The 12741-nt window shown below is 46.7% G+C and overlaps 1 protein-coding gene across 10 annotated transcripts in view; it reads right to left on the bottom strand.

Annotated features, from left to right (window-relative positions):
- The window catches only part of LOC148886022 (protein turtle homolog B-like), a 125545-nt gene that overhangs the window by 77340 nt on the left and 35464 nt on the right, over positions 1-12741 (bottom strand). For 6 of the 10 annotated variants that reach the window (XM_089016364.1, XM_089016374.1, XM_089016365.1 and 3 more), the window contains one exon: positions 5883-6000. In XM_089016364.1, coding sequence (XP_088872490.1) covers positions 5883-6000 — 118 coding nt within the window. Of the gene's footprint in view, positions 1-891; positions 1496-1668; positions 1725-1815; positions 2546-5882; positions 6001-12741 lie in introns of those variants that run through there. The other 4 variants (XM_089016369.1, XM_089016370.1, XM_089016371.1 and 1 more) reach the window with 1 other exon arrangement.

The following is a 12741-nucleotide window of genomic DNA, read 5'->3' as shown; positions in this document are numbered from 1 at the left end:
ATTAGTGTCTACTTAAATTTCTTTGCTTGGAAGATTTCCAATGTGCTGCCACAGCTGTGAAATAATGTCCCTTATCCGCTAAATTCGAATCGTTAACAGCAGTTTGCTGAAACGAATTGTCACTCCGTTGCTTCTTAAAAAAATGACAATATGTTTGTGTTTAATATCTTTTAGGGTTTTACTCCTGTTCTCTCGCTCCATAATGCAACCCTTTATGTCGATGTTGTTCGATGTAAATACTGCAATGGATCATGGGTAAATGATTATTCAATTATATTATCTCAGCAGTTTCCAGTGAATCACGACGACAGTTAAAACCTCTCAAGCAAAACAAACAGTTTTCAATTGCTGTTTAACTAAATTTCTTTCTTTAACTATTTTAAAAGAAGTATGTCATATGAGGCGCAGATCACGTATGTGATATGGGCCAATCGTGATAGACGTGCGCCGGTGCTGGCGCAGTGGAGTTACAAAGTTGCTCCAGCGGCTGTCAAATTGCGTAAATGGGACGGCCCAAATGCATCGCTGCACGTGTGTTTTTGTGTTTACAATAGAATTGGGGCTGCAGTATTAGCTGTATGTATCAATTAAAAAAAAAAAATCATCGAGTAATGCTGGCTGCACTGGGCCATGAACCATGGTGAAGGTGGTGACAACAGTCTCGAAAATAGGATTTATGAGACCAATCTATGTCACCGTAGTTTCATCATTATCCGAACGAAATATGCTGGATGCTCTCGATGCTAGTGTGCCACGTTGTTGGCATAAGACCGTGACATCGAATGCTACATGCAAAGCACCAATTGTAGGCCTCGTGTTACTTCTACGTATTTTCACATATAAATATGTTGTGGCGGGCATGCTCATTCCTCTACTGCTAAAATGTCTTACTTGCTTAAGGTTGTCCATCGTGTCCGATGATGACAGTCCAGCTCTACTTCTTCTTGTGGGACCATTTCATGTGACTGTATAGCCCAATCCGTGATCCACACTGCTTGCCACAGGCAAAGCAGGTGAAGGCATTGCTGGGGTTGTGGGTATGGCACTGGCATGATGTCGTCTTTGACGTTTCCTGGTCCGTCGGTCACCTCAGTCTTCCTTAAGTTTCTGTATGCCTTGTTGGAGGAGCTGCCGCCAGATGGAGCGTTGAGCTGCAATGTCGTCCAGCTGGGTCGGTCGGGTTCAGGCTGCATTTTTTCATGGCAGTCTTCACCTGGTCTTCATAGCATTTTTTGGGGCCTCCTGCCAGGCGACGGCCGAGATGGAGCTGGCCATAAAGCACCTTACGTGGCAAGCGCTCTTCTGGCATCCTGATCACATGGCCTAGCCAGCGAAGTTGGTGCTGGGTGACTGTAGCTTCCACACTGGTGCAGTTGATATTTCAGTGTGAGGGACTCTGTCTCTCCAGGAATGCCCAAGGATGCATTGTAGGCACTTGATGTGTGCATCCTCAAGCATCCTGAGGTGGCGACTGTACAGGGTCCATGCTTCGCAGCTGTCGAGGAGGGTTGACAAAACAACAGCCCGATAAACTGCAGTCTTGGTGTGGAGTTTGAGATCTTAGTTTTTTGTTTTCTATTTGAAAGAGTCCACTATTGCTAGTGGCTTATTGGAGATGGTGAATGTTGGTGGATGAACTGGAGGAATGGATGCCCACTGACAGATTACCTCAGTCTTTTCCACATTGACAGAGAGGCCCAGTCTTCCATAGGCATCTGCAGCATCTGAGAGAGTAGCTTGTAGTGCTTCTGGTGTGTGGACCACTACTGCACAGTCACCTGCATATTGGAGTTCGATTACTTGCTCTGATCTTACTTTCGTGACTGCCTGGAGCCTCCTGATGTTGAATAGATTTCCATCAAGCCGGAAATCTATGGTAACCCCACTGTTCTTCTCGATCCTCTCATGGAGCAACAGTGTCACACACAGGAGGAAGGTGTTGAACAGGATATTAGGGTCGCATACACTCACACAGTTTTTTGGTCTGGAATGCCCCCGTGGGGACACTTTAGGAGATGCCATGAAATGTCTTTAAAACATGGTTTGAAGTCTCTCAGAGCAATTTCCCGTGGGGACCTCATTTTGAAGTCTCTCAGAGCAATTTGCCCCTGGGGAGCTCATTTTAGGTCCCCACGGGTACATGAGTCCCCACCGGGCTGCGTGAAGCCAGGTTGATGTCCCCACCGGGGCTCGCAAACGAGAACACACTCACACACACACACACACACACACAGAGTCCTGGTCCTATATGTTAGGTTTGATCTGTGGTCCACATTCTGATCCTTTAACAGAAAGAGTATTTCCATCTGCCACCCCTGAGCCAGACAAGCTGTGTGTGTGCATGCGTGCGTGTGTGCGAGTGCGTGCGTGTTTGAGTGTGTCTGTGTGCGTTTGAGTGTGTCTGTGTGCCAACCTGCCCTATTTGGAACCAGCTGAGAGCTGGAGATTTGCTGGCACTGTACACTCTTAGTTGATCTGCAGCTCAGTGGCTTTCCAGGAGGACCTCCATTAATCCATCACTGCTATAAACTACACAGCTGGTCATCTGAACATAGTAGCTTTTCTTCGGCTGTGCCTTCCTAGTCCGAAAAGCAAATGTATCTTCAGGGTGACGAATATTGTTTCGACATACATGATTCAATATTTGCACACATACACACACACACACACACACATATATATATATATATATATATATACACACACACACACACACACACACACACACACACACACACACACACACATATATATATATATATATATATATATATATATATATATATATATATATATATATATATATATATATATATATATACAGTAAAGTCTCGTTATATCGATATTCAAGGGAGTCCGAAAAAATATCGATATAACCGGGACTATCGATATATCCGACCCTGTTTGCATGTAATTTTCTCCGTGCGTGCATAGAAATAGTATCGATATAACCGGGACTATCGATATATCCGATATCGATATAACGAGACTTTACTGTATATATATATATATATATATATATATATATATATAAAAATCTGGAAACTTTGCGAATTACAATCGTTTTCACAAGCCAAATCAGTGTGATGATTTCATCCCTGCAAACATTGAATCATGTATGTCGAACTAATATTCGTGACCCTGAAGATACATTTTCTTTTCGGACTAGGACGGCAAAGCCGAAGAAAAGCTACTGGGTTCAGATGACCAGCTGTGTAGTTTATAGCAATGATGGAATAATAGAGGTCGTCCTGTCATTTATCGCCAGCCAGTATTGAACCACCATTAAATTCCGTTTCACATTTTTTGTCTTCACACAGACTTATTTAACATCACGGACCTATGAGGATTTCTATTCAAAACGCACACGCACAGACTAATTCTTGTGCACGCTTGTTAGTCTGGAGCAGAGCAGGCAGTCAATCATCACAACAAGAATACAGTATATTGAATATATGTTCTCATAGCAAAGAAATATTGAATACATATTGCTAAAGCAATGAATATCTTATTCTTTTCCTTTCGGCTTTTCCCTTCAAGGGTCGCCACAGCGAATCAGTGTCCTCCACGTAACCCGGTTTTGTCCATCGTCTTCTCTCACACCAGCTAACTTTATGTCCTCTTTAACAACATTCACAAACCTCCTCTTTGGTCTTCTTCTCTGTCTCCTGCCTCAAGGCTCAGCATCCTTCTCCCGATATAATAATAATTCATTTCATTAATAAGCGCCTTTCAAGACTCTCAGTCACTTCACGGTCACAGGATAAGTTTTTCTGTGGATGAGCAGCGACATCCACACGCGCCGACGTTCACTCAACCCGGAAGTAACTCAAATAGATAGAAAGCTAGCTAATATATAGCTAATAGCTAGCCAGATAGATAGCTAATAGCTAGCTAGATAGCTAATATATAGCCAGCTAGACAGCTAATAGATAGCAAATAGATAGATAGCCAAGTAGCCAGCTAGATAGCAAATAGCTAGATAGCTAGCTAGATATAGTTGCTCTCTCTCCTCTGGACATGTCCAAACCATCTCAGTCTGGCCTGTCTGACTTTCTCTCCAAAGCCTCTAATATGAGTTGTCCCTTTGAGATGTTCATTCCTGATCCAATCCAACCTGGTCACTCCAAAAGAAAACCTCAACATCATCTCTGTTACCTCCAAAAGAAAACCTCAACATCATCTCTGTTACCTCCAAAAGAAAACCTCAACATCCAGCTCTGCTTCCTGTCTTTTTCCAGTCCAAACATCATGGGTGGTCTCACCACCGTTTTATACACTTTTCCTTTCATCCGAGCTGAAATCATTCTATCACACATCACACCTGATATTTTTCTCCAGCCGCTCCGGCCTGCCTGGACACGCTTCTTCACCTCTTTTCCACACTCTCCATTGCTCTGGACAGTTGACCCCAAGTACTTAAAATTCTCCACCTTCTTTATCTCTTCTCTCTGTAGCATCACTCTTGTACTAAAGCAATGAATATAATGAATACATATCATTAAAGCAAAAGGAATATGAATATATATAATCAGAGCAAATTAATAATACCTTCTAAAATAGTATGTCTGTACGTCTAAAATAGTATGATTGTGTTGAAGCCAACTGACATCTGCGAAAGAAGGTACAAGTGTCAGTTGAGGGATTCGTAGTTTTGGGAATGGATGGCTCCACATCAAGAATGGTCAATAAGGAAAGATGGACTTTGTTTGAATGCATTTAACGTTCCCATCACACTCTCTCTCCCCAAGCCACCCCGCATCATCACTTATCAGTCAACATCGGACTGCACCACATCCTCGACCACCTCGACAACACAGGAACCTACGCAAAGATCCTGTTTGTGGACTACAGCTCTGCGTTCAATACCATCAGCCCAGAACTCCTAATCCCCAAACTTCTCCAGCTTGGAGTGTCCCCTACGATCTGCCAGTGGGTCCTCAGCTTCCTGACAGGACGGACACAACAGGTCAGACTGGAGAAAATATCATCCTCAACACGAACCACGAGCACTGGAGCCCCGCAGGGATGCGTCCTCTCTCCATTGCTCTTCTCTCTCTACACACGAACGACTGCACCTCAACTCAGCTGTCAAATTCATAAAGTTCGCAGACGACACCACAGTCATCGGTCTCATCAAAGACGGCGACGAGTCTGCGTACCGACAACAAGTGGAGCAGCTGGAGCTCTGGTGCAGCCCTCACAACCTGGAGCTGAACACGCTCAAGACAGTAGAGATTATCGTGGACTTCAGGAAAGATCCATCACCACAGCTACCCCTCACACTATCCAACTGCCTGGTGTCAACCGTTGAGACCTTTAAGTTCCTGGGAATCACAGTCTCCCAGGACATGAAGTGGGAGGTCAACACCAACTCTATCCTAAAAAGGCCCAACAGAGAATGTACTTCCTGAGGCTGCTAAAGAAGCATGGCCGGCCACAGCAGGTGCTGCAACATTTCTACACGGCTGTCATCGAATCCATCCTGTGTTCTTCCATCACTGTTTGGTTCGGGGCCGCCACAAAAATGGACAAAATCCGACTTCAACGGTCAGTTATGACGGCGGAAAAAATTATTGGCACCGCCCTACCCACTCTCGAGGACTTGCACACTGCAAGACTCCAAACTAGGGTGCGGAAAATCATACTGGACCAGTGCAGCGTGTTCGACCGGAAACAAATTCCTTGTGTGTTCTACATAATTGGCAATAAAGATGATTCTGATTCTGATTGATTATAAAAATGCAGCCACCTGACTCATTTTGGTTCTTTTACTTAGGGTGAAATAATCCTGTTTGAAAAAAAACAAGCAGTCTCATCCCCTTGGAAATAAATGAATGCTATCATGAGCATGAAAGAGTGAAAATAAAGGAACCACGCACCTTGAACGAGCAGCTGTGTTGTGTGAATGGCCTCTCCTTGGGGGCTAAAGGCTCGACATGAATAGGCACCACGATCCTCCCGGGTGATGGATAGCACTGTCAAACTTCCATCAAATACCTGAACATACAAAGGGGTCACCATTAAAACCACTTGTAGCACTTAAGGTTGTCCTACTGAATTTAGTTGCCTGATTTAGAGTGTCTGATTTTTTTTAATTTAACATGTTATTGGTGTCAATTTCAAATATGTTTCCTTTCGACTCCTTCCATTAAGTTATTGCAGTTTGTTCGTGTCGGTTTTTGACAGATGGGCACTTTACCCGATTTTGCCGGTCCATCCAATGTTCAAAATGGGAGAAGTTGATTCTGGGGAAGAACCACATGATTCACAAGCACAGAGATGTATTTTTATACCCCTCAGTTTTATTTATTTATACATTTCTTTTGTGGTAGATTTTATCAACCCACAAACAACAGAAGAAAACAGAACATAAAAGCCACACCACCAGTTGTTAAGTGTGGATTTGGATACCACCCCAAATCCAGCACCCTGAGACAGGACACAAGCCGTAAGGAAGGAGGCCGGGAACTACTGATTGTGAGAGCAATTGTCCACGATGAAACATCCAAGCTCCATGAATACATCAGAGAGAAGGCTACAACGGGTGATGTACTCAGAGAATGTCTCAGACAATTAGGAACACAGGATGAGGTGTTAGAAGAGGGATCATCGTGGGAAGAAAGCCTTACCACCGTACCACCGAACCATAACTGTAGTGGCTGATCTCAAGAAGGCCTATCAGTGGCGAGAGAGAGGTGGTCTAAAGGACTGCACAGATGCACTCATTCTGGCTGCTTAAGAACAGGCCCTGAGCACCAGAGCCGTAAATGCTCAAATATACCCCACTAGACAAGTCCCAATGTGTAGGTTGTGCAAAGAGGCATCTGAAACCATCCTTCACATAAATGTGGGGTGTAAGATGCTGGCAGGGAAAGCCTACATGGAGCGTCATAACCAGATGTCTGGCATAGTCTACTGAAACATTTGTGCGGAGTATGGACTCGAAACCCCAAGGTTAAAATGGGAAACATCTCCAAAGGTCGTAGAGAATGACTGAGCAAAGATCCTTTGTGACTTCCAGATATAGACTGACAAGGTGGTAATGGTATCGTGATCACAGATAAAGGGCAGGGGAAAGCCGTTGTCGTGGATGTAGTGGTCCCGAGTTATGGAAACATCAGAAAGAAGGAACACGAGTTATGATCTAAGGAAAGCTTAGTGGATTATCGAAAAGGACTGGAACTTGCCCAGATAATGAGGGTGATAAAATAATGGCAAAAGTTTAAAAATAATAACATTGGCGAGTGGAAATTCTAAATGGTTGGTAACTTTAGACAAGTATGTCCAACTCCAAGCCTGGAGGACTATTATCCTGTCTGTTTTCCATCTTTCCTGGCTGTAATACACCTGATTCAGGTGATGAGCTCATCAATCAGCTCTGAAGTAACATTGTAACGATCTTGATTATTTGAATCAGCTGTGTTGCTCCTCGGAGAGCTGGAAATCAGACAGGACAGGGGCCCTTATGGACCAATGTTTGTGTATTTTTGTGTCAGCATACAGAATTTGGATTCACTTTCAACAGAATAGCAGTATATATAAATTTCTCTAAGATAAATATTATTGAAAAAAATATTAAGTTAATTTGAAAATAAACTGCACTTTTATGGACTGAGAGATCCGATGTTGTTCCCGGGATTTGTTGCAACCACTCTTCTACTTTGGGGATTACAGCCCCAAGTGATCCGACCACTAAAGGCCCAAATGTCGTCTTTACCTTTCAGGCTCTCTCCAGCTCCTCCCTGATCCATTGGTATTTCTCTAGTTTCGCACATTCTTTCATGATGATGTTTCCATCAATTGGGAATGCTCCAACCACTACAATTGCTTTCTTCTGCCCTATGATCACAATATATGGTAGGTTCGCCATTACCATCTTGTCAGTCTGTATCTGAAAGTCCTACAGGATCTTCGCTCTGTCATTCTCCACCACCTTTGGACCTGTTTCACATTTTTGACCTTGGGATTTCCAGTCCATACTCCTCAACGATTTTTTGGTAGACTATGCCAGCCACCTGGTTATGGGGCTTCTGGTGGGCTTTCCCTGCCACCATTTTACACCCAGCAGTTATGTGTTGCCTCCTTCCTAAAAGCTTGCACAGAGTCTCAGGATGCTGGATTTGGGATGGAACCACCCATGCAGTATTTGGAGCGTTCGTGTCTTAACATCTGTTGTTTGAAACTCTTCCTTTGGCCACCTTAGTCCTGCACGGTAACTGATCACTGGCAGCACATAGTTGTTTATTGCTCGGGTCTTGTTCTTGCCATTAAGATGGCTTCTGAGGACTTGCCTCAAACACTGGAGATATTGGGACATGGCTGCTTTTCTAGTTGCCAGTATTAAGATGCCATTCACTTGTGGGAAACTGAGGCACTTGTAGCTATTCTCAATGTATACTAATGTTCCTTCAGGGAGGAAGACACATTCAGTCTGGACTACTTTGCCTCGCTTAGTCACCAGCCGAATGACATTGAGCACCTGTTTGTGTAGACCAGGAAGTCTATGTCCCTTTCGCTCTTAGCATACAGCTTGATGTCATCCATGTCGAGGAGGTGACTAATTGTAGCTCAATTTCTGAGGCGGTATTCAAATAGCCTGTCTTGGCGATTACTTGGCTGATAGGGTTCAGTCCTATGTAGATTAGCAGTGGGAAGAGTGCATCACCTTGGTAAATGCCACATTGGATGGACACCTGGTTAAGTGGATTGCCATTGGCTTCAATTGTGTTTGTCAATATCCTCCCGAGTTCACAACAAATGCTCTTAGGGATTTGTTCACCTTATACAATTCCAAACATTCATTGATCCATGTATGTGGCATTGACTTGTAGGCTTTTGTCGACAAAAAAAACCAGTCAAGAAGCAGATAAGGGTGTGGCCTGATGGGTCGTCAGAGGCACTCAAAGACTGCTTCTCCAACACTGACTGGAACATGTTCAGACAAGCGGCCACCTACAACAATAACACCGACCTCCAAGAGTACACAGACTCTGTTACCTCCAACATGAGGAAGTGCATGGATGACGTGACTGTCACCAGATCTGTCACCATCCTGGCCAACCAGAAGCCATGGCTGACGGGTGAAGTCCACAGGCTCCTCAGGGCTCGGAACGCTGCCTACAAAGCTGGCGATGAGCTGGGCCTGAGGACAGCCAGGGCCAACCTGTCACGTGGCATCAGGATGGCCAAGAGACAGCACTCCAGGAGGATCGCCAACCACTTCAAAGACAGCAGAGACACCAGGAACCTGTGGCGTGGGATACAGACCATCACAGACTACAAGCCCACTCCACAGACCTGCGAGAACTCCACCACTCTGCTGAACGACTTCTTCGCCCGCTTCGAGGCAGACAACAGCACTCCAGCACAGAAGACCCCACCACCTCCCGGCGAACAGGTGCTGACACTGTCCCAGGACAGCGTGAGGCGATCCCTCAGAGGGACCAACGCACGAAAAGCCCCGGGTCTCGACGGCATTCCTGGCCGTGTTCTGAGAGACTGCGCTGTGGAGCTCACAGATGTCTTCACGGACATCTTCAACACCTGTCTGAGCCAGGCTGTTGTGCCCACGTGCCTCAAAGCCACCACCATTATCCCGGTCCCGAAGAAGTCGTCCCCCACCTGCCACAATGACTACCGCCCGGTCGCACTCACTCCCATCCTCATTAAGTGCTTCGAGCGGCTAGTTATGAACCACATCAAGGCTGCCCTCCCCCCCAACCATGACCCCTTCCAATTTGCATATCGGCCCAACCGCTCGACCGATGATGCCATCTCCACTGCTCTCCACACAGCGCACACCCACCTGGAGACCAGAGACTCCTTCGTCAGAATGCTGTTCATCGACTTCAGCTCAGCATTCAACACAATCATCCCCCAACAACTCACCGATAAACTGAGCAAACTGGGGATCAGCACCTCCCTGTGCAACTGGCTGCTGGACTTCCTGACGGGGAGACCACAGGCAGTCAGAGTTGGCGACAACACTTCCAGCACCATCACGCTGAACACAGGGGCCCCCCAGGGGTGTGTGCTGAGCCCCCTCCTCTTCACTCTGCTCACACGACTGCTCACCATCATCACCCAGCTCCAACCTCTTCATAAAGTTTGCGGATGACACAACTGTGGTGGGCCATCATCAACAACGACGAGGAGACAGCCTACAGGGACGAGGTCAGCCGCCTGGCCACGTGGTGCAAGGACAACAATCTTCGTCTGAATGTGGAGAAGACGAAGGAGATTGTTGTGGACTTCAGGAGAGTGTGCCCCCAGCATGCTCCACTAACCATCGACGGTGCTGCAGTGGAGAGAGTGAGCAGCACCAAGTTCCTGGGAGTGCACATATCCGAAGACCTGTCCTGGAGCCACAACACGGCATCAATGGCCAAGAGATCCCACCAGCGCCTGTACTTCCTCCGCAAGCTCAAAAGAGTTGGAGCCCCGACCCCCATCACGACCTCCTTCTACCGCGGTACCATAGAGAGCATCCTGACCAGCTGTATCACCGTGTGGTACGGCGCCTGCACCGTGTCCTGCCGTAAGACTCTGCAGCGCATTGTGAGGACAGCGAAGAAGATCATCGGTGTCTCTCCCCCCCCCCCCCTTCAGGACATCTACAACACCCGCCTCACCCGCAGAGCCATCCGGATCGCTGGTGATCCCACCCACCCACCCCTCCCACAGCCTCTTCAGCCTGCTGCCATCGGGTCGGAGACTGCGGAGTCTCCGAGCCAAGACCAGCAGGCTCAAGGACAGTTTCTGCCACCAGGCAGTCCGGAGACTCAACTCCCTCCCAGCCCTGCCCAGCCTGCCCCTTCCCACTGCCACACTCACCGAACTCTGAGTACACGCTACATGCTGTACGATCACCCTGAACTCTATTTTTTTCTTCTTTCTCATTTTTTTCTGCAAGACCTCACTTCAACCCTTTCTTGTTGTTCGTTTTTGCATTACTACATTACGTCACTTTATATACGTCACTTCCTCACTTTACATATGTCACTACCTCACTTTACATACGTCACTGCCTCACTTTCCATACGACACTACCTCACTTTACATACAGAAATTACATGTATTGTCTGTTGTCAATTGTATGTCTTTTTTAGCCACGTTCTTGCACGCTGGGTCCGAGAGGACATTAATTTCATCTGTGCTGTATGTCATGCATATTAGCATATTTGACAATAAAGCTGACTTTGACTTTATGTAATCAATCCAGGCTGGTACACACAATCACAGGTTGGTATGTCGAGACCTGCAGTCTTGTACTGCTGACTGTTTTGCCAACCAGTAGTTGATGTTTGGCTCCTCTGGTATCTTGACCAATGCCCTTTTTTGCTTCGCTCATGCATTGGTCCATGTGTCCACTTACCTTAGCCGCAATGATGCCTGACATGAGCATGTTGTGGAGACACAGGTTATTGGTTGATAGTTGGATGGGACTGCACTCTTTTAGGGATCCTTCATGATCAGGATTGTTTGTTGTTCAGTTAGCCATCCTGGGTGAGTCCCGTACCTCAACAACTGGTTCATTTTTGCTGATAAGTGCTCATAAAGTGCTGTAAGTTGATTTAGCCAGGAGGTGTGGACCAGTTTTTCTTGCCATTGTTATGGTCACTGGGTTCAGGAAGGTCGCTGTGCTCCTCTTTTCGACCCCATCACGACCTCCTTCTACCGCGGTACCATAGAGAGCATCCTGACCAGCTGTATCACCGTGTGGTACGGCGCCTGCACCGTGTCCTGCCGTAAGACTCTGCAGCGCATTGTGAGGACAGCGAAGAAGATCATCGGTGTCTCTCCCCCCCCCCCCCTTCAGGACATCTACAACACCCGCCTCACCCGCAGAGCCATCCGGATCGCTGGTGATCCCACCCACCCACCCCTCCCACAGCCTCTTCAGCCTGCTGCCATCGGGTCGGAGACTGCGGAGTCTCCGAGCCAAGACCAGCAGGCTCAAGGACAGTTTCTGCCACCAGGCAGTCCGGAGACTCAACTCCCTCCCAGCCCTGCCCAGCCTGCCCCTTCCCACTGCCACACTCACCGAACTCTGAGTACACGCTACATGCTGTACGATCACCCTGAACTCTATTTTTTTCTTCTTTCTCATTTTTTTCTGCAAGACCTCACTTCAACCCTTTCTTGTTGTTCGTTTTTGCATTACTACATTACGTCACTTTATATACGTCACTTCCTCACTTTACATATGTCACTACCTCACTTTACATACGTCACTGCCTCACTTTCCATACGACACTACCTCACTTTACGTCTGTGTAAGCTCTCAGTCGTACAGGAGTGGTCCATCGATGAGAAGGTTTCTTCAGCCGTCATCTGTACAAAAGTGAAGGTTTCGGACGTTTCGCCTCCTATCCAAGAGGCTTCGTCAGCGAACTAAAGTCTGACTGGTCGTATCGGCCCTATTTATATATCCCTAATGTCCAGACCTGGTGGCGCCGGACACAGCTATGATAGGTCCCTACTCTCAGGTTGGGGGGGGCGCGGGACCCCCCCCCTGTGGCCCCACTCGATTGGCCTATTACACCCACTCCCCCCGGTATCACCTCATCAGCATAACGACCCTCATCAGCATTGCGAAAGTTGCCTAACCTGTTTTGCCTGAGCAGGCTATTGTATGAACGATCCAAATTGAACCTCACACCACCAGACCGGTTTAATGAAGGATTTTGTTGTTTTATAAGAATCGCCTCTTTTACCCCCCTTTCAAACCATCTATGG

This window comes from Hippocampus bargibanti, linkage group LG16 (genome assembly GCF_051943395.1).
Source record: "Hippocampus bargibanti isolate YZ-2025 linkage group LG16, ASM5194339v1, whole genome shotgun sequence".
In the NCBI taxonomy this organism is placed as follows: domain Eukaryota; kingdom Metazoa; phylum Chordata; class Actinopteri; order Syngnathiformes; family Syngnathidae; genus Hippocampus; species Hippocampus bargibanti.
This window is presented reverse-complemented; position numbering and strand designations above follow the sequence as displayed.